We start from the raw sequence: 23,393 nt of genomic DNA, 5'->3' as shown, positions 1-23,393 counted from the left end.
GTTTTTTCGAATAACCAGGAGGCAAAAAAGCATATTATACCTTGAAGAAAAAGCGATCCTTGTATGCAATGCCACTGAAAATCAAATCCTCAAAAACAAATACAGGGAAATTTTTTCATTAAAATGCTACACAAACTACGTGCTATTATTTGGCATACTTAACAAAATAGAAACCATTTTGCAAAAATCTCTTGAAATATTTTGGCAATTCTTCTTTAGAAGCTAAATTCAGACTCAGCTCATTAAGCTCATCTATAGAAAATAAGTCCTTATCTTTTCAGGAAAGGGAGAGAGACAAAAATGGTATTATTGAACTTGATCACCCATTCTAGCTCTAACTGATCTCTTCCTAAAGATTTAGGCCTCAAAACAAAGATTTACCACAAACGAATATATTCCAAAGAACTAACTAAAGGCTGAAAAGACAGTTCCCAAGAAGAATTCAGCTCTCCCTTGGGCAGTAAGGGCAGCAGAGGTGGAACAGATAGGCAGTACCCTGAGGTGTCAGCGGGAACAACATTCGTGTGTAAACACCAGCTCTGACACATTTGTTTAACATCTAGTCATGTTAATTATAAACACCTCATAGTAAGGAAAAGTAACAAATTTTAGAAGCAGTTACAAATCTTTCTTTTTATAAATGGATCTTTCTTTTATTTTCTTTAAGACTTAAGTCAGTAAACAGCAAAATGCTTATCACTCAAATATGAAAAGAGATTTCCATTAAGACCAAGGTTACTAGTTCTCTACTAGGCCTACTGTGAAAGGCCAATGGTGATTTGCTTTATTTTTACTGTCTTAAAAAAAATACATAAGTGGAAGCCTATTTCTCACTCTGGCAGGAAGGCCTATTGTTGCAACAGGAGGGCTTCTGACCACAAGGTGAACAAGCACATTCTCAGCCATCAGCTGTCTGAAGATGGGGCGTGAAGATGAGCAAACCTGGTGGCGCTCTTCCTTCTGCGTTGCTAATCACTGCTGTTCTGGTTTCACCGTGTGCTCTGATCACTAAATCTGGTTCGTCTAAGCGGCTGTAGTGAGGTGATATAAGGACAACCTGCCCTCTAACCATCATTCAAACACCCCCACTCCGGGTCCTGAGCTCCGGGTTATGACACATGAACACGGTTCCTGTGGTTCTCACTGGCTCATCTTCACTCTCCTCCTCACTCCACCCATTCCCACTCAGAGAATCAAATATTTTTGGTTCAGGGTGTTTAGGTTAGACGTAGTGAATAAATGGCTAAGTGAAAAGTGAAACAAATGAAGAAAACTATAGACATAGTAATTCGAAAATAATAACAGTATCTGAGTTTAGGCATTACCAACAAATACAGTCTTCCTATTACTTTCTGACCCGAGTTGAGCTCCTTGGCAAAGGCCTGGCAAGACTAGCACCCTAGTCACTCTCTTCCGTTTTCTTTTCTTCCTACACCTAGAGAGGCGAACAGTACCTTTTCTGTTCAAATTTGTATCTTTTCTGTAATAACCTCTGGAGTTCTTCCATCTATTTTAATGAACTCACTGCCACATCCTTTAGAAAATTCAGAAGAGCTACAGCTATTTGGCAAAGGACCAGTAAGACAGCAATAGCCTTTGCCAGTTTATTATCCCCTACATAAACCTAATCCGAATACTGGGAGGTAAAATCATACAGTGGTTAAGAGCATGGAGTATTGAAAGCAGACACACCAAAGTCTAAGGTCCACACTGTACTCCTCACTAGATGTTTAATCCAAAAGAAATTACTTAACCTATCTAAGTCTCAATTTCTTTTTTTAATTTATTTATTTTCTTTATTATTATTATCATTATTATTATTTTGGCTGTTTCGGGTCTGATCACTATGAGAAGAGCAGCTTAATCTCGTTTCCATGAAGGGACTCATCTACTCCCCTGAAGGGAGCAGTATGAGAAGAAACACTTCTGACTCCTCTCTCCATATCTTACTGGCCCCTTCACAAGGGATGCATATCGATCCATCTGTTTAATGGAGATTGTGAACAGCAAATACTACTTGCCCATGTTTTTTCTACTGAGTGGTTGTCTCTAATCCTGTGGCTCTCTGTAGCCTGCAGGTGAAAAATAGGTGTTTATTCATAAAGCTTGCTAGTGTCTACTCAGTCCATCAAAATACCACCTCGGATTGAGAAGTGAGCAAGTAATGATGGTTTGATCTTGGTCCCATACTCCAATCAAGTTTCATCAGCCAAACCAATATTTCAATTCCTGTGGTGATGAAATATATTTGTTAAAAGCACGGATTCTGTCACAACTACCTGGGTTTGATACATGGCTCTACTAATTACATTTGTGTCTGAAACACAGGGAAGTCCCTAAGTCTCAATTTCTTTATCTGGAAAAATGGTGTTAACATTACCTCTTAGGGGACTTCCCTGGGGCGCAGTGGTTAAGAATCTGCCTGCCAATGCAAGGGACACAGGTTCAATCCCTGGTCCGGGAAGATCCCACATGCCGTGGAGCAACTAAGCCCGTGTGCCACAACTACTGAGCCTGCACTCTAGAGCCCGTGAGCCACAACTACTGAGCCCACATGCCACAACTACTAAAGCCCACACGCCTAGAGCCCGTGCTCCACAACGAGAGAAGCCACTGCAATGAGAAGGCTGTGCACCGCAACGAAGAGTAGGCCCGGCTCGCCGCAACTAGAGAAAGCCCGTATGCAGCAACAAAGACCCAATGGAGCCATAAATAAATAAACAAACAAACAAACAAGCGAACAATACGTCTTAGGTTGCTAATAAGGACAAGGTGAACAAATATGTAAGGAGCTTAGTACAGGCTGACTGTTGTAGGCATTCAAAAAACACTGGCTATCTGCATTGCTATAATAGTCAGTTGAGGTGGAAACTAGTAAAGTTTCATTAAAACACACACCTAGAGGGACTTCCCTGGTGGTCCAGTGGGTAAGACTCCATGCTCCCACTGCAGGGGGCCCAGATTCGAATCCCTGGTCAGGGAACTAGATCCTGCATGCATGCCGCAACTAAGAGTCCTCATGCCGCAACTAAGAAGTCCGCATGCCGCAACTAAAGATCCTACGTGCCGCAACGAAGATCCCACGTGCCACAACTAAAACCCAGTGCAGCCAAAATAAATAAATAAATATTAAAACACACATACACACACACACCCCCCTAGAACATAAGGTAGTCTCTAATTCCAGCAAGTTACTCGTCTCCTCAACTGCAAAAATGGGTGGGACCACCTCCAAGGTCCTATCAGTGCTATGCCTGTGATTTACAAGGGTTCCCCATTTTCTTCACGTATTCTCAACGAGTCCTAGCTTTTCCAAATGTAAAATGAAAGCAGCAATCCTCATCCCAATTACCTCCAAACATGTTATAAGAAATAAGTGCTAACGTACTTTTAAACTGTAAAGCAGTATACTCCATACAATTTAATTATTAAGGTATTTTTAAATGGCTTCAGATAAGCCTTGGGCCAAATCATGTCTTCCAAAAGAAGCCACACAGTATAAAAAGTTGATTACTATGAGTTCAGCCTATGAGGAACGCATTATAAAGATGGTTCTGTTGATTTGTTTGCTAAAATAAGTTACTACATACAGTTAGTAAAAGTTGTAATTTACACTACCTCTATGAAAGGTTAACTGAAATGTTAATAAAATGTCCAAAAAAAAAATTCTTCAAGCCACATATACTACAAAGGTAACAGTGGTTAGGAATCTTCTTATGGCAGCATCTGAATTCTTCGATTGGCATTCCAATGCCAGGTGAACTGAGAAGGGAATGGGTGCTGACTGCTCACCTTATCTTGTAAGGTAAAGGTCCCAGGAATACCAGCAAAGAGAAACTTGTTCTTGACTTTCAACTTCCCCAAATTCGCTACAATCAGATTATTTGATCTGGAACTTTCTGGGATAAGAAGAACAGGAGCACCAGCCTCAATATCCAGGAGAACCCGTGAACAGCGCTGGGCTTGATCTCTCACCTGAAAGAAGAAGGAAAATTGGATTATAGGTTCAATTAATTCCCTAATTTTATAATCAAATAACCTCAAGTTTCCAAAAGTTTCATGAATTTATAAATCTAAAACAACTAAAATCACACAGAATATATTCTTTGAACACCAAGGAGTTAAATTAGAAATCAGTAACAAGAAGATAATGTAACACCCCCAAATATCTGGAAATTAGACTATATACTTCTAAATAACCCATGGGTCACACAAGAAATCACAAGAGAAATTAAAAAAATATTTTGACCTTACTGAAAAAGAAAACACAGCACATTAAAATTCATGGAATGCACTTAAAAAGGTACTTAAAGAAAAATGTTTAGCATTAAATGCTTATTTTATATTAAAGATTTAAAATCAATAAAGCTTCCAGCTTAAGAAGGTAGAAAAGCAAAATAAACCTAAGTAAGGAGAAGGAAGACAATCATAAAGAGCAGAAACCAGTTATTTAGAAAACAGATAAACAACAGAGAAAAATCAATTAAACATTTATAAAACACTCTACCCAACAACCACTTTACATTCTTTTCAAGTGCACACGGCGTGCTTGTTAACAGTATGCATGGGCCTAACACAGGCCTCCATGAGTTGATTGAAAGTATAAAACTCTACCTATATTAATCAAGAAAAAAGGAAGGAAACAAAAATCACCACTATCAGGGAAGAGTCAGGGACATTGCTAGAGAACTTAAAAATATTAAAAAGATGTGGGAACCTATGAACAAGTTCATGCCAACAAACTGACAATTCAGACGAAGTAGACAGATAACTTAAAAACACACGCAAACTATCTAGAGCTAACATCATATACGTAACACCTGTGAAAGACAATGTTTTCCCTCTAAGATAAGGAACAAAGCATGGACACCCACTCTCACCACTTCTATTCAACATTGTAGTGGAAGTCCTAGTCCACACAAAAAGCTATACAGGTTGGAAAGGAAAAAAGAAAACTCTCTTATTCACAGACAACATAATCATCTATGTAGAAAACCCTGAAGAATCTAAAGGAACTACAATAAGTAAGTTTAGCAAGATTGTAGGATATGAGGTCAACATGTCAGTATATGAGTCAATTATATTTCTTAAACTTTCAATAAACAAGTGTACATTGAAATTTTTAATTGATACAATTTACAATAGCATCAAAATTGTGAAACACCTAGGGATAAATTTAACAAAAGATGTGTAAGAATGGTATACCCAAAACTACGAAACACTGCTGAGAGAAACTGAAGATCTAATTAAATGGAGGGATATACCATACTCAAGGATCCGAAGACTCAATATTGTTAAGACGTCAATTCTCCAGATATACGGATTCAAGGCAATCCCAATCAAATCCTAGCTGACTTTACTGTAGAAACAGACAAGCTGATTCTAAAATTTATAGAGAAAAACAAAGGACCTATAATAGCCAATACATCTTTGAAACAGAAGTTGGAGGACTTAAACTATCTGATTTCAAGACATATCATAAAGCAAGAGCAATCAAGACAGGGTGGTATACAATTAAATATAAATCAATGGAACAGAATAGAGAATAAGGAAATACACGCATACATTCTCAACAGAAGTGTCAAGGTAATTCAATGGGAAAAGAATAGTCTGAATATGTATACGGAAAAAAAACTCAACCCTTATTTCATAAAATACACAAAAATTAACTCAAAATGGAAGAGGTCTAAAATTATAACACTTCTAAAAGAGGAAATAGGAGAAATTTTTTGCCACCTAGTGGTAAGCAGATTTCTTTCACAAAACACACAGCACTAACCTCTAAAAGAAAAAAATTGGACTTCATCAAAATGAAAGACTTCTGGGACTTCCCTGGTGGTGCAGTGGTTAAGAATCCGCCTGCCAATGCAGGGAACACGGGTTCGAGCCCTGCTCTGGTAAGATCCCACATGCCGCGGAGCAACTAAGCCCGTGCACCACAACTACTGAGCCTGTGCTCTAGAGCCCGCAAGCTACAACTACTGAAGCCTGCACGCCACAACTACTGAAGCCCGTGTGCCTAGAGCCCATGCTCTGCAACAAGAGAAGCCACTGCAATGAGAAGCCCGTGCACCGCAACAAAGAGTAGCCCCCATTCACCGCAGCTAGAGAAAGCCCATGCACAGCAACGAACACCCAACACAGCCAAAAAATAAATAAATTTAAAAAGAGAAATTTTTAAAAAAAAAGAAAAATGAAAGGCTCCTGCTTTTCAAAAAACAGTATTAAGAAAATGGGAAAAGGTCCAGTGGCTAAGGCTCCATGCTCCCAATGCACAGGGCCTGGGTTCGACCCCTGGCCGGGGAACTAGATCCCACATGCATGCCGCAATTAAGAGTTCGCATGCTGCAACTAAGAAGTCCTCATGCTGCAACTAAGACGCCCACATGCCACAACTAAAACAAAGATCCCTCATGCCACAACGAAGATCCCGCGTGCTACAACTAAGACCCAGCGCAGCCAAAAATTAAAAAAAAAAGAAAATGGGAAAAAAACCTATAGACTAGGAGAAAATATCTGTAATACATATATCAAAAGTCTTATATCCAGGGCTTCCCTGGTGGCGCAGTGGTTGAGAATCTGCCTGCCAATGCAGAGGATACGGGTTCGAGCCCTGGTCTGGGAAGATCCCACATGCCGCGGAGCAACTGGGCCCGTGAGCCACAATTACTGAGCCTGCGCGTCTGGAGCCTGTGCTCCGCAACAAGAGAGGCCGCGATAGTGAGAGGCCCGCGCACCGCGATGAAGAATGGCCCCCACTTGCCGCAACTAGAGAAAGCCCTCACACAGAAACGAAGACCCAACACAGCCATAAAAATAAATAAATAAATAAACCCAAAGTTAAAAAAAAAAAAAGTCTTATATCCAGAATATATATAGGAAGAAATAATGTCAATTCTACACAAACTATTCTGAAAATAGAATGGGGAACACTTCCCAATTCATACTACAAGGACAGCACTGACCAGTTACCAAAACCAGAAAAAAGGCATTCTTTCCTTTTCAAGAAAAGAAAACGACAAACTAATATCCCTCAGGAGCATAGATACAAAATCCATAAGATATTGGAGCAAATCAAGAAAACTATAAAAGCATCCACAGACAATAAGGAAACGAATGAACATGGCTGTATTCTGTTGTAATAGCAAGTTGGCCAGTGGCTACCAGGATGCAGGGATTAGGGCTGGGAGAAAATTAGCAAAGGGACACAAGCAAATTTAATGCCCTTTTTATAAAGGTCAAACAAGCAAAACAAAAGATACTGTATACAAAGTTTTCTTTTAATTTTAAAGGGACTAGTCGACCCAAAAATCAGGAGAGGGGTTACCTGAGGCATTAACAGAATGAGATAGGGAAGGACCACATGCAACAGTCTTAGTAATGTTTTAATTTTTATTTTGGTGGTGGGTTCATAGATGTTCCTTCTATTATCACACTTTGTAATTTATATACATGCTACAGATATTCTTTATATGTATCAAATACCAAATGGTTTTTTTTAAGCTTCTAAAGAGAGAAAAAAAAGGTTACATACTCCGTAATTATAACCATGGAAACAGGTATAGGGAAAAAAGATGAACATAAAACATACCTATGGTGCTAGAAAACTGATAAGATATTTTTTCCAGATTCCCTATAATTTGATTGTACTTTTATATTTAAAAACAAACACCTTCTCTATAACATACACAGGAAACCAGTAACATTGGTTGTTGCCAAGGACAGAAATTGGGTGGCTGAGGAAAAGTAATTGAGAAAGAGACCTTTCTCCAAATGTCCTTTTTTACTTTGATTCTGTACTAAAACAATATACAACATATTCAAAACTTTTGAATTTGAACTAAAACATAAAATTTTTAAGTGTTGCCACTATAAAGACTTAAATTTTAATCTTTTACCTAATAAAGCTTAAAAATAAATAAATAACAAGTTTTACAAAGAACTACATTGTAATTGTTTTCTGTGGTTCCCAAACTGTGTGCCAAGACACCACAGGAGGCTGCCTCACACTCACAGGTGCGCTGCCAGGACATTTCAAATCTCTGAGGGAAACACATCATCTGTTAGACACTGCACAAACTACTAACTTGAGATGGTTTACACTCAATGTTAGATCATGCTACATTCCTTTCAATGATGTCACATCTTTGCAAAGCTGGGTCTTAAGCAGTTGCTGCTATAAAAAGCAAGTACCATGATAAAATAAATGTGGAAAAGGAAATGAGGGTTGTGATGTTCAACCTGATTCCAAGTGTGAGAAACTGTTCAGTGCCCAAGAGGCACATACATCCTACTAGGAAGGAATTACGGTTATTTAAAAATGAAATAAAAATCTCATTTTCACTTACGTGTTTTTTTTTCTAACAGCTACTAAGTTGTTGGACATATATACTTAATAAGTTGTTTAGACTTCATTACTTTGGAAATGGAAAGACCATTTGGTGTTTCTTTTGGCCTAGGATGTATCACGGAAAAAATTCCAAGACATTAAAAGGAGCCATGAACTAAGAAGTTGGAGAACTATATTTGAAAAAAATCCTCTTTCTATAATATAATAGATATGTTCTTTGGGACCACTTTCCAGAAGAAGTAACCCCACTGAAGTTCTAAAAGGGACCTGAAGTCTTAAGTGTTATCCATAAACTTTATCTTTTTTAGAGCAAGCTAAAGCTAAACTTCAAAGGAAATTAAAACACGATATGATGAATAAGGAATATAAGCTCTCCGATTACAGTAAGATTTCTGTAGATAATCAGCTACCTGGAAGACAGTAGTAAGCTTAAGATTACCTAATTACCTTCACCTTTTTCAGTGAAATTTTCCAGATTTACCTCTAGAGATTTAAAAGTTCTACTGATCAGTCAAACTGGAAAAGCGTCTTAGATCAATGACACTACCTACCGTCTGCCCCTCAATAGCAGCTCGCTGGCGCCCTAACACGTCCTGCAGCTGAGTGAAGTGCTGGATGAAGGCCACCACCTCCGCCTGGAAGCGCTGGGTGTGCACATACTGCACGGAGGCCATCTGGAGGCTCACTCGAATGTCGTGCTCCCTCCGGAGCAGCGGGTCGGGCCGGCCGTATCTAGGAGGAAGGGCAAAAATGTGACTCAGACAGCAGCAAGATGCAAATTAGTATTTGAAGAAAACTTGGGTTGACTTAGGGGGTTCCCTAGAAAACAGCTTTATTAAAATGGAAATCCACCAATCAAGTTTTAGAAAGCAAACTCCAATAATTACTTCCTTTCTAAGCTCCCGCCATGTGTTCAGGATGTTAAATAAAAGTCTGGCGTGATGAACAGGGCTATAAACAGGGGGACAGCTTTGGGTGCTGAACCCACTCATGACTCCAGAACTTACTCAGAAGACACCTGTGGTTCAGACCTTTCCCCTGAGGCTCTTTTTCCCTGCCTTTAAGGAAAAGTGATTATTCCTGCTCACTCTTCTAGCAAAGACTGTGACAATACGGGCTTGAAAGGTAATAAAAATAAGACCACGAAACAATCGGTAAAGAAAATTAGGCAACAGAACCAAAGTTTCTGGGGCAATCTGTCTTCTGGAAGCTGAAAGAAGTCTTCTTTTTACTTCAGTGAAATGCAAGCTAAAGAGTTTTAGCATCTACATTCACAGATAAATTAGAAAACTTTTACAAATGGTTTTAAATTTAATGGAACATGATGCCATAATAATAAATTATTATACAGGACACAGCCACTGGGGAAAAGAACTCGTATTAGGTGAGCACCTATTTTGTGTCAGGCAGAGAGTTAAGAGCTTTACATTAATTATCTCATTTATTAGAGAACCATGCCACTGTGGTAGGTAACAGTGCAAACAAATCAATCTAAATTCTCAGAACAGTATGATATACTTCCTCTGGAAATGAAAGAAAAAGTTCTCAGACATCTTTAGGGACCATTTTTCTCAACTCTGGTTGAACATTAAAATCACTCTGGCAGGACTTCCCTGGTGGTCCAGTGGTTAAGACTCCATGCTTCCAATGCAGGGGGTGCGGGTTTGATCCCTGGTCAGGGAATTAAGATCCCACATGCTGTGCGATGCGGCCAAAAAATTTTTAAAAATCACTCTGGCAAGTTTAAAAAAAAAAAGAATACTACCACAGACCAGAATATTTGGGGGCAGAGCTGGATACCTATATTTTCTAACAGCTCCCTGAGAAGTTGAAAAACCAGCCTTTTAAACTTTCTGCTTTCTGAGAAAACCATTCTTTAATAACTACATAGGCTAAAAATGCCTTCTAAGTTCTAAAATTGAATATAGATTGTGTTTGTGCTGGGAAAAATGCATAATGTAATTTAAAACCCGTATCTTCAACAACTTTCTCAGGCTGAAATCATTCCAGAACATTCAGAGCTAGATGGAAATTGATCTAACATAGTCCCTTCAATATTTCGATAGAAAAACTGATGCATGGAGATTAAGTGACTTGCTCAAAGTCACATAACAAGTTGGTGTGAAACCAGACTGTAATAATAATCACAATTATTTCAATCATACCCCACTTATTTATTAAGCCTGAGTAGCCCACTTCAATGCAGATGCATTTTAATATAAATCAAGATTCCCCATAACTAGATCAAATCAATTTTACGTAAGATGTTACGACTTTTTAAAACTTTTCTTCATTGTTTAGCTGACAAGAATTTGAAACAACACGCAATTATGACAAAATGTTAAGTGAGAAAAGATCGATGTTTTTACTTGAAAGTCTGGAAGATGACTGCTTCTTCCCCACTTGTAGTGAACCGTTCTCTATAGAACTCTCCATGGGATGTAAGGTCACTCAGAGACAGGCTCCCAATGCTTCCCTGTAAGGCCAGGTCTCCTTCTAGGAATGTTAAAAATTAGAACACATTCTTATGTATCTTTTTTCTGTCACACACCTTAAATTTGCCTGAAACAAAAACTGATATACACATGCCTCAGGCTTTACACCATTTAATAAAACAAAATGTCAAAAGAAAATTTTCAGATTCCTACACACCCAGAAAATATTTTATGTACTATTGCAAATAGTCTCAATGCAGAAGTCCAAAGGGATTGAAATAATACTGCAGCATCACACTTTAACACTTCCAAGGGGAAAAAAATTAAATGCATACACAATGTAAAGGATAAAACATTTACAAATACAAATAAAAATGTGATCTCTTCTGAGATCAGACCACTAATTAGAATTAGTGAAATATCATAAGGTCTATTTTGTACTATGGACAAAAGAATAAAGGAGGAAGTGTCAGAGATATGTTAATCAAGCATTAAAAAATGGGTTTTAGTGTGATTTAATTAAAAGGCAAAACTAATGAGACAGACACTGGAGACACAGATTTGAAACTACTCTGACATTACACAAGTAAAGCCTCTAGAAGGTGGGTAGAAGAAAGAAGAAATGTTGAAACGTACACCTGGGGCGCAAACCTGTATGAATCATTCTTAACATGGTGTGGATATCGAAAAGGAATATTCTGAACTGTTGCTTCTGTGAAACAAACTTTATCATCATAATTAGCATTACAGAACAATGACTGAGGTGTATATATTTGGCAGGCTAGTTCTGCGCACAATGAACTGAAGACGCATACTTATTTTTGACCCCTAATGTCCTCTAACAAAAATACACAAGCTTCTCCCAATTCTAAAGACCCATCTCTTCTAGGAACCTTTTATAAATTAATTTATACCAGGCATGAAACCTCAATTTTAGTTCATCCCGTCCCCAAAAGACATTCTTATTTTACTACAGAATCAACATTGGAGCTTTGTAATCTTCCTTATTTCATTACCAGTTGCTTAAAAAAGGAGCGGTATTTTATGCACACTGTAAATCCCTCTGATTTAGAACTTGATATAGCTCCTCTCTTGTGTGCTACTAGGAATTTCAACCTATAGAGTCCCATTAGAAAGAATGCTAGCTTTGCTACAATATCCCCCTGCCTAAACCACCCCCTATTGGTGGCTCCCCCTAGGCATGGCAACAGACTGAACACGCGCCCTGGTTTCCCAGAGACGGCCCTGTTATATGCCTGTTTCCCAGCTGTAATTATGAATAATGCCCCCTTTCACTCTCAAAATGTCCTAATTTTAGACAAAGAAATTACATAGTCACCCAGATAGTCTGTTTAAAACACAGATAGATGTCAGGACCCCACCCCAACCTAAAGAATCAGATTCCTGGGATGGGGAAGGAGTTGTGCCGACATGGGCATTTCTAACGAGCTACCCAGATGATTCTGATCCACAGACCAGTATTGGGGCACCACCACCACAAATCATGGCCAGGCTAGTAACCACAACCAAGCCACTGAGCCACACCTTACTTAGCCAGTGAGGACAGTTAGATTGGTAAGCAGGATGTTCAAACTCTACCCGGATTTTGCAAGTCTGATTTTCCCCACTTACCAATCATTTCCAGGTGTGCCACTAATTTGGACACATTTGCTTTAGCAAGCTCACTGGTGGTCTTATTCAGCACGAGAGAGAGCGAATGAACCTAAGAACACAGGAGGTAAAGCAAGGCAAATATTACTGAGGGGAAAAAAGGTAACTTTCAGGCAAACAGCATCGAGAAAGATGCTGCAAGTCTCGGGAAATTTGAAGATAAAGCTTTTATTTTACTGATGCCAACTTCATTTCAGCTTTTCTTAGTCAGCCAAACCATAATAAGAGGAGAGAGCTGATAGGAAAGGAACTCGACTGGGTAATCTAAAACCCAGGTTCTGTGGTGTCTTCTCTATGGTTGCCTCGTCTATTCTTTTCTGTTTTGTTCAATTATTTTTCTTGTCTTTTTTCTTTTTTGTTGTTGTCATTTCTTTGTATTTTTGGTTTTCAGGATTTTGTGGGGGTTTTTGGCGTCGTCTATTCTTTGTTAGTGAAATGTTTTACATTATAAAACAATTTTTCCCCTTTTTGCATTCATCTCTAATATCACACTATTCTGTAATCACTCACACAGATTCATTAAGTAAAGCCCACCCTAAGAAATTTGTCAAAGCAAAATGATAAATACACTTAATGTTTAACGTCTTTGGACAAGTATTTAATAGAAGCCCGTGGTGACCAACTGGGACTTCACTTAGGAACTACAATCCAAGATTTTCTTTCCCAGAGACAACTATAAATAGAAGAAAACCAAAATCCTCTGTCTTGGGAACAGCTTTCTCTGAAACAAAGAAATACTGTATTGTAATACTGCCATTTTAACTACAAAAAGGACTCTATGTCTATGATTTATTGAGGCAGGTACCTCTAAGTGTTGTCACCGGGGTGAGGCCCTGATTGAAGAGAAGGAAGGAGAGAAGAGGGGACAGAGAACAGGTCAAACCCCCATTCACACTCTCTGCTCCCGAGTGGCAGAGCCCAGCGATACTCACCCCTTTATCTTTCATGCCTACCACAAAGTAGGTGCTTGGTACGTGTTTGATGAATAGGAAAAAATGGAAAAAGAAAGACAATAATAGAAGGAAAGGAAGGAGAAAAATCATGTGTAGGGGAAGGCAGAGAAAAAAGGAGGGAATTATTACAGATGGAGCAATGACCCTGGGGGCCACTCCAGCACCACAGAGGTCCCCCTGCAGTAGCTTTTGGACATGGACAACAGAAGGAGCTCAAGGGAATGAGATCATCATGAAGGGGGAAGTAAAAACACCTCTAGCCACTTAATCACCAAAATAACATACATAATGGGCCTAAAAATGCTCTGCTTGGAGGAATCCAGCTATCACCACCTGAGCCCACTCTTAGCATGGATCTTAGAGTCACTAAAAGTGGGACAACCGGATGTTGTAGACCTCCTGGTGTAACTCAACAGGAAGCACTCAGCACCACCTCTGAAGGGTGCTTACCAAAAAGTCGAACCTGAACCTGATCAAGTCTCTAGAGCTAACTTCCATTTCTAAAATTAGAGGATAAAAGAAGTTAAATGGTACCATAAGGACACAAAGAGACAAATCCAGAATGCGGGACACTCTAGGGGACACTAATCCAGTTTCTACAAGACAACTGCATGGGAGGAAAAGGTGGGGGGAAGTACCATTCACTGAATGATCATTTCTGCCACACACGTGACGAGGGCCTTACCTACATCATCTCATTGAATCCTCAAAACCCAATGACATAGGCACCATTAAACACCCTACATTTATTGATGAAAAACTTGAAGGAGAAAGAGGCTAAATAATTTGTCCCCAGCCACACAGCTGTATGGTTACAACAAAAATGCCAGGATTCAAATCCAGGCAAGTCTGACATTCGAGACTTCATTTTTAACACCTGTACTGTTGCTCTCAATAAAAGCCAGTAATGTTCTGAGTGAGAGGGAGATGATGATAATAGGCACATTTTAAAGTAGCTACTATGTACTGGACATGTTGCCAGGTGCTTTACATAATTCCCTCATTTAGTTATCATAGTGAGATGATGGAAGATGAGGAAACGGAGACTTAGAGAAGCTAAGTAATTCCAATGAACTATACAGCCCAAAGGAAAGACAAGAAGTTACTGAAACCATTTATTTCCCCTGCCTCCAGATGGGATTAATGTTAAAACCTTTTCTAAAATACGAATGTCTACCCTTTTGTAACAGACATCCAGAAGACCATATAGCTCCCCTGCCAACAAGAAGAATTTTCTAGAGTAAATGTACAATGACAGCATTTAAGTAAAAAAGCCCAAGTTCATTCTTAGAACTTACTTACGGGAGCCAAAGAGGACTGATACCTTGAGATCCAGTTTGGTGTTAACTGGATCCTGAAGTTCAGACTCTATTAAAGCGCTTGACTCCGACTTCACGTTTTGTAGAATGTCCTCAGGCGGCACCTTCATTGCATGGTTGTCTGCAGTGGAGCCAATTCCAAAAAAATCTAGTATCATGACCCAGGTCTGCAGTGTGATCAGCACATCCAAGCAGTTAAAATCAACATCAATGCTCCGGTTAACTCGATTATAACTGGAAGAGAATTCTGGATGCTTCTTATCCACCAAGAATACATTGATATGGACCAAGGAATCATCAAAGTTACTCCTTCCAGCAAGTATCTTGGGCTCCTCTACTGTTGGAGAAGGAGGTGGGGTCAAGGGACAGTCCTTGTCTTGGACTTCCTTTTGCTTCTTCCGGGAGGCTGAAATGGGTCTCTGATACAGCTGAAAGACATTAGGAGCTTCCTCCATGTGGGAAGGGAGAGACCGAGGCATATCCGGATACTCCACGTTGGACACAGAAGGGCAAGACTGAGAGAGATACTCTTTTTGTGCTAAACTAGATGGCTTAGGGGCTCCCCGAGACACCATCAGGTTCTTATATTTGGAATCTGGATTTTTCTCCAATAAGTCTTCCATCAGCAGAGAGCGCAGGGCAATCTGAATGGATAAAGTCTGAGGATGGTCTTTACTGAATTCCACCTCAAAATCCTGAAATTTTAAGCTCACAAGACCTTGCGCCCCCAAAGTCAGATCTCCACTTAGCTGAACTTGAAGCTCTGATATACAGAAGTTGGCTTGAATCTGGGTAAAAGATCTGACTTCCTTAAAAGACAAGGACTTTTGAGAAGAGTTAGAAAGGCTGCAGTGGCTGAACAATCCGTTCTCCTTCCTTTCAATGGAAGGTTCTCCACAGGTACTGAGGGAAGGCAGAGGAGAGTTAGGGCAAGGTGAGGAGGTGGCACTGACTGGAAGCTTATTCAGATCTTCACTGTACACGAGATTGTCCAGAGTTTGTAAAACCTGCTCATATACATGCTTTGCTAACACCACCTGTATTCGAAGAGAAAAATTCAGTTATTCTGCTACTATCGTCAACTGCACTCATATGCACTGCCCACAGATTTTTTATGGCTTCCCCCGAGAAGTTTTAACTTAGTTGATAGCAAGGACTATCTCTTTTGTTTCTTTTCTGTCCTTACCTCTCTGTGACCCATATCTATTCACAAGACCCTCCCCAAGTACCCCACAGAATAATCTACACAATAAATGTTCAATAAGTGCTATTAACTGTAGGCCTGAATCAGCAAAACACTCTTTCTAACCCCAAAAAACAACCTCAAAAATTGAAGGGAATACTGCCAAAAGTCTAATGTGGTTATACCTTAGGATTGAGAAACAAGACTCATGGTTCTAAAACTTGCTGATCATCACCAATTAGTAATAACAACCTAAGTTTAGTACAGCTGATCAAACAGTACTTTTTAATGATAATAATGATAATGATGAAGATCCATGATTACTTGTTACTCCCTTACTTTGTTCTTAATTACAATTTCTTAATAAAACTGTCTTCAGGGAAGTTTTTTATTTACTTAAGGACAATTTTTTAACAGAGGCATTCCAAACAGATAAAGAAAAAATAGAGTTGGAAGGTGATCATTTTGTAACCCCTAAATAAATAACGTATCCCACCACAGTTATCGGTGGAATAAGACCTTACACGAGTGACTGACAGGGAATTTTACAATGGAGGGATCAGGTTCCTGCCACCTGAACACAATCAACAATTTTGGCATCACTGATGTCAATCAGACATTATGTGCCTCCTGATATAATATAACATAAAGTACACTGCACCACCTTTGAAGTGTTCTGGCCAAAAGAAAAAAAAAAAAAAAAAAAAAAGCCTGAATCCAGTTAAACCTGCAGAGTTAAGTTACAATTTACAGAAAATGGGGGGGACAAGTTCAGTGACACCACAAACTAACAGCCAAATCCAGACTGTGGGACATTCCGCAGGACAACTGACCTAGTTTCCCCAACAAAATAATGTCATGGGGGGAAAAATGAGAGGGAAACTAAATGAATAGAGACCCACAAGATGTACCATACAAATGCAATGTACAGACCTTGTCTGGATCCTGATTCAAACAAACCAAAAGTGAAAAGACATTTTTGAAGCAATCGAAAATGTCTCTGAAATCTGAAAATGGATTAAAATTCAGATGACACCAAGGAATCTTCATTAATTTTGTAAGGCATGATAAAACCATTACAGTTATTTTTTAAAATGCACACAGTTTGTAGTGATACATTCCAAATATATAGGGTTAAAAATGGCATGAGGTCTGGGATTTGCCTTAAAATATTTCCCCAAAGGAAAAAAAGAATGGACGAGACACATGTGGCAAAATCTTGGTAACTGCTGAATCTCAGTGATGGGTATATGAGGTTTATTAGACAATTCTACTTTTGTCTATTTTTTAAATCTTTCATAATAAAATATTTTTTCATTATTTAAATTACTAAATAAATTATTACATAAATAATTATTTAAAATAATTTTTTAAGATTTTCATCAAAAACAACAGTAAGTCAATGGTAACCATAAGAATAATAAGACAACATAATCCAATAGAATTCACATTATGTGCTATATTTAAGCTGAAAAATTCATCCTAAGTAACCACCACTGATGAGGCAAAAGTTTAAAAGAGAAAAAGGAAAAACCCTAGAAGCCAAAAAGGAAAAGCTTTGGGGAAAGTTCTCTCACCCAGAGACCCATATCCAGGAACCACTGATGTCAAAAAGTATGTATGTTCTGTTAACAGCACTCCTGGGTTACTCCAGAGCAACTGCCAGACAGACTAGTGACCAATTACTGCCCAAGGCCAGGGTCCACTGTCCTAAGATCCTGCCTGTCCTTGCTGTTTTATAATGTTATGCTTTTTGCTCTCATGCCTGTGAAAGCAGGAAAAATGACACTTTCGAAGGAAAAAGGATGACAGATGTATACACACACACACACACACACACACACACACACACACACACACACACACACACACACACACACCCGGACCATTTCATTTCAATGAGGGGCAAGACTAATTCTCCCTTGAAAGGATCTGTCAACAGCTCAGATAATCAGATTGTTTTACAGGCTGGGCCAAATATGTCAGAAGTGTGACAAGAATTATATTCTCCTGGGAAAGAGAAACTCTGACTTTTTAAGCAATAATTTTCCTCGTTTCTTTATAATAATTCGCCCCTCCTCCACATGAAGAAGGCTAACAAGACTGATTCCCCAGTGATAGAAGGACATGATAAAAGGATTCCATGTTCATTGGAAGAAGTTATTGACAATAATATGAATGATATCTCTTTGAATTTATATATTTTCCTTCCAACATTTTATATATATGAAATATAAATATAACATACGTATGTAATATAAATGTAAAATAATTACATAACTTCAACTGTCCTGACATAAAAATCAATAACGTGTTTACCTGCACCGGATTGACAAATTTTCCTTCGATCTTCATGATGCTAGAAGTTCCCAGGTCATCTGGACTAAGGGAGAAAGTCAATTCAGATTCTCTCTCTATAGGGATCTTCTCCAGTTTAAACTGAATGGTCGTGTTGTTCAGGATGTGAAAAGCTGGCATAAGAGAGAGGAAATGACAAACTGGAAACATTTATATTTACTGCGTTACTGCTGATTAAGTAGAGAGTGTACAGAACAAAGCCCAGGAGTTGCTCCTAGACCAGGAGGGCAGGTTAGCCTGGCACTGGGGTCTATGATTGAATACAAACTTTGGTAATTATCCCAAGACCAAAACTCATAGCAAGCAGAGGTATAAGATAAATTTATACACAAAAAGTAACAGTTATTTTCATGACATGCTCCACTTGGTGGCTTCAAAATATGGTGCGGTGAACATTAATTAACCCAGGCCAGGGTCCATGTTAAGCTTCTCTTAACCTCCCAAGCTGGCATTTTCCAAACCAAATTTCTCATCCATGTCCAGCTTTAGATTGATCCCTCTTATTGGACCTAAGTCAGAATCACAGACAATATAAGGTTCTAAGTAAACAACTTCTAACCCAAGCAGAGAAAGCAATCTTTTGGTAAGTATGTAAATCAATCGGTGAACACATCTGAGAACCATAGGAGAAGTTCTCAAAGGCATTAATTTCTTCACCAATCAATAAGGCCATCTAGGGCTTACCTGATTTCTGTGGATGCCAAGACTAATAGATTGAACTGTTCGGTTTTAGCAGATCAGATCGAGAACACAAACTGGCATTTTATTCCTAGAATCCTGGACCAAACCATTACAGAAGATGCCAGAATACTCAAAGGAGAACATAACATCCATAGACTAAGTTTCATATTCTATTTCTGTCAATTCCTCCAGCTGCCTTAGACTACGATATTTAACTAGGAAAGATCTACAGCTTAGGAATGAAAAAAATCAGATGCATTTGACCAAATTACATAATACTCTAACAGAATCCACCCACTGAATCCCTGTGAATGAACACTCACCCAAGGGGTCCACTTAAAAAAAAAAAAATCTTATTTTGCCAAATATGATAATCAATGGGAAAAGTTGCAAACATACCAACCTAATATGAAGCATTCTATTAAAATTCTATTTTGATTTCTTAAATATTAACTGGGGATAATTCTAAAAGAAAGGTTTTTGCAGTTATTTTAAGCCAAGTACTATCTGTATGAGCTGGGTTTGGAATCTTTAAACAAAATGAGACAAAAGATACACACACTCCTCACCTTGACCTCTATGCAAAGATTCAAAGAAATCATGTCGGGTGAAATGAGCTTCCTCCTGACTGTTGGCACTGGTGGGCCCAGAAGGAGGGCAAAACGCCCGGCTCACCTCAGGCCCAGGGCCCTCTCTGCCTGCCAACTGGGTGCAATTCAAAGAATATAATTTAATGTCTTTGATTTCTACTTGCAGACGGTCACTTCTGGATTCATCATCTCCTGCCACAAAATTCTGGATGAAAATCTGTCCCAAGTGTCCTACCAACAACTCAGGACTCCCAGGCTTCCGAGGGATAGAAACAACTGGTGATTCAATGTTTATGTTCAAGATTAGCTTTACAGTGTCGGAATGAGATGCACCTAGGTCAAAACCATATGTTTCATTTTCTTCTAAGATAAAGGATTCCCGGGCCTTCCTTGGAGTTTCAAAGAGTGATACCATCTCACTGTACTCGGCCGTCTTGGTGGCTAGGACTGTGGTGACTTTGGTGGCTGCGCTTTTCAGCATATTTCGAAAATTTTCTTCCAGCTCATCCATGGACAATGTCAACTCCTTCAAAAATTTAGCAGAGTGGTTGTAATGCAAGGAAGCCATCTTGAGGTTGAGAAAACATTCCTGTTTAAATTTCTCAACAAAGGTGAAACTCAGAGCTTCAGTGAGGGCTGCATCTTCCATTCTGACAAATACAGATTCAAAGTAGCCAATATCACTGATGATATTTTCATAGCCTATGGAATTCCCAATGCTGACAACATACTGGTTCTTAACATTCTCCTGTGTCAAATCCATAAGCTGCAAACAGCCAAGAGAACCGTTCATGTCAAATGCGCTGCCCATGGAGACGTTAACCTTGGTGCCACCTATACTTGCTGTTGCAATTTTTCTGCCGTATTTCTCTCCATTTGCCATCCCCACTGTCCGAAGGAGCAGTAGGTTAAGTCTGTGGATTTCCACTGCAACCTCGGTGTTTTGTTCACATGTAGATCGGTAAGCTCCTTGTTCCCTAAAGCTTCTCTCAAAATCAGTCCTTAAAGGTTGAGGACTCAAATCATCTTTTTCCTTGGGAAAGGATTTTTGAAGAAAACCAATCAGCTCCACAATTGTCTCTGGATTTAGGATGATATCCAAATTATTCACCTGTAATGAAATCACCTGAAGAGTGCTGTCCAAATTCATCGACGGGCACTCTGAACTCACAAACTGATACTCCAGTTTTATGAGGGACTCCTGTTCTTTGGTGAGAATTCTGTCAAGAGAAACACTAGTGGCTGATCGGTCGTTCAGTGTGGCAGCATTAATGAGGTGGGCCGTGTTGGATCCAGAGACAGGAGACTGGGCTCTGCTATCCCGGAGGCTTCCTGTTGGGATATCAAAGCTCAAGTTCTTATGAGAGGCCATCAAAAGGTCAAAATCAGCACCATATGTCTGCATGGTGTCCACCAGGAGCAAACCATGAACAGTGAGGGAGACTTCAGCATCATAAGGCCTCTTCACAAAGTGAGCGTTGGTACCAAATACCTTGAGCACAGAAATGTACCGGCCGTTGCTCTCAACACCAAGCTGCATACAGTTCACTTTAAACTCAGCCAGGAGGAGCTGTGACTCCACCAGAACCTCCCGGGTATGCTGCTCCAACATCACGATGCTCTGGGTTAAATTCATCACCGAGTCTTGCAAACTTCCCCGCTGTTCCCCTTGGGGAAAAATCTTCTCTTTAATCTGAGTGTCAAAAGTCTTCATTTCTGGGGTGGTCAGGAGAGCAAAGCAATTCTTTAGAGCAGATATTTTATCTTCATTGATGTGGATCTTTAGGTCTGGTAGGTTGCCTGAGAGCACGGCTCCAGGGTACTTGGGATCTGAAGTATAAATCAATCGGCGTTCTAACTGTAGGTGAACATTGAATTTCTCGACCACGTGGGTCGGTCCCACATCAATATCCTGGACATGCTTCCAGTTGTCCTTCACTCGTCCAACCATGATCTGGAGGTCCAGGAAGGACAGCGAGTACCTCTCATACATCTTCGTGCTCATTAAATGTGCTTGAAGCTGCTCTTCACTGAATTCAACTCCAGAAAATGGAGGTGTTTTCTCCCTATTACTGCTGCTTGTCTCGGGAGGTGGGGTGTTAGGAGGTGTGGCAAGAGGGGTCTTATATTCGTCATCACTAAACTGATTCTCTTCAGATGCTGACCCGTCCCCACTCTTCCTCTTGGAGTCATCTGCAGATGAAAAAAGAGAAGATTCAAAGTGTATGTCTGCTCTTTCCTTCCTCTTCCCTTTAATGTAAGAATTAAGAAAAGTAGAGAATCAACCACCCCAATTTAAAAAATAAATGGATGAAAACTCCAAGCATAATATTCTGTATTTACCATTTATTCAGCGTAAGCTTATCTATTGATCTGGAAATCAAAACACAAAGAGTAAAAGTGTATGAACATGAGAAAAGACGGAGACCTGCTAACATAAGAACATATGTCAGGGTGCAGAAACCAACAACCTGCTGCCCGAAACTGCCCCCACCCCCAATCTCAGCTGCACTGCGTGAGCCGCCATCCCCAACCCTTCTTACGTCACTCTCCATATTTGTTTACTTTTTCCTGTATTCATCTATGCGTTTTGTCCCCTCCCCCCACTAGAATGTTCCAAAAGAAGAGGTCTCCTCTACCTTCCTCAACACAATACCCCTAGTGCCTAGATCAATGCTTGGCAAGCAGCAACTGCTCAATATGTCATGTTCCAGCCCCAGAATTCACACTCTTAACCCCCTCTCTTCTGCACCCAAGCAGTGCCGAGACAACAAAAACACATCGCTGGGTTTGGTTCACCTATGTCTCTGTTCCATGTTTGTGTTTTATGAATTCAAGTAGTTGCTTTCTGTGGTTGTGTGATCCTTTTCTTCAGATACAATTCCCTTTTCACATTCCCCTTAGGGCCAAACTTTTCCACTCCAGCTCAAATCCTCTACCCTCTTCTCCTCTTCTGGTCTTTCAGTAAAATAAGATAAGGTTGAGATTGTTTGATAAGCTTCCTCTATCTCTTTTATCCAATGAATCCTCTCTTTCCTCCCTCCCATCTCAAGGTAAACAATGACTATTTTTTGGATCTAATAATAGTAATGAAATTACCTTCCAGGAGTCTTTTTATGTATGTCCCTAATATCCCTAAATAGATTAAATCTCTATTCCTGAAATTACTTACTGAGAAATAATGTTTATTAAAATACAAAACGTTACACAAGAAATACAAATAAAAACCACAGTGAGATACTACTACACAGTCATAAAAATGGCTATAATCCAAAAGACAGATAATAACAAACGTTGACAAGGATGTAGAGAAACTGGAACTCTCGTACAATGCTGGTGAGACAGTAAAAAGGTGCAGCCATTTTAGATTCTGGCAGTTCCTCAAAATGTTAAACAGAGTTGCTATATGACCCAGCAACAAACCCAAAAATATGACCCAAAAACAAACCCAAGAGACTGAAAATATATGTCTACACAAAAGCCTATACATGAATGTTCATACCAGCACTACTCATAATAGCCAAAAAGTGGAAACAACCCAAATGTCCACCAACTGATGAATGGATAAATAAAATGTAGTATATTCATACAAGGGAACATTATTCAGTCACAAATAGGAATGAAGTATTGATACAGGCTACAACGTGGATAAACCTTGAAAACACTATGCCAAGTCAAAGAAGTCAGACGTAAAAGACCACATATTATATGACTCTATTCACATGAACTGTTCAGAACAGGCAAATCCACAGAGGTAGAAAGATGGGTGGTTAGCAAGGGCTCGGAGAGGGGGTAATGGAGAATAACTGCTTATGGGTTTAGACTGTCTTCTTGGGAATGATGAAAATGTTCT

At 39.4% G+C, this 23,393-nt stretch overlaps 1 protein-coding gene across 12 annotated transcripts in view; it reads right to left on the bottom strand.

Moving 5' to 3' along the window:
- The window catches only part of VPS13D (vacuolar protein sorting 13 homolog D), a 252,930-nt gene that overhangs the window by 197,059 nt on the left and 32,478 nt on the right, over positions 1-23,393 (bottom strand). For all 12 annotated transcript variants that reach the window (XM_059913516.1, XM_059913544.1, XM_059913555.1 and 9 more), the window contains 7 exons: positions 19,520-21,733; positions 18,231-18,382; positions 14,734-15,765; positions 12,418-12,508; positions 10,720-10,846; positions 8,902-9,082; positions 3,793-3,975 (listed from right to left, as the gene is read on the bottom strand). In XM_059913516.1, the coding sequence (XP_059769499.1) occupies positions 3,793-3,975; positions 8,902-9,082; positions 10,720-10,846; positions 12,418-12,508; positions 14,734-15,765; positions 18,231-18,382; positions 19,520-21,733 (3,980 nt within the window). The remainder of the gene's footprint in view (positions 1-3,792; positions 3,976-8,901; positions 9,083-10,719; positions 10,847-12,417; positions 12,509-14,733; positions 15,766-18,230; positions 18,383-19,519; positions 21,734-23,393) is intronic.

This window comes from Balaenoptera ricei, chromosome 1 (assembly GCF_028023285.1).
Source record: "Balaenoptera ricei isolate mBalRic1 chromosome 1, mBalRic1.hap2, whole genome shotgun sequence".
Taxonomy (NCBI): domain Eukaryota; kingdom Metazoa; phylum Chordata; class Mammalia; order Artiodactyla; family Balaenopteridae; genus Balaenoptera; species Balaenoptera ricei.
Note: the sequence above shows the minus strand (reverse complement) of the source record. Positions and strands in the feature narration are given on the sequence as shown.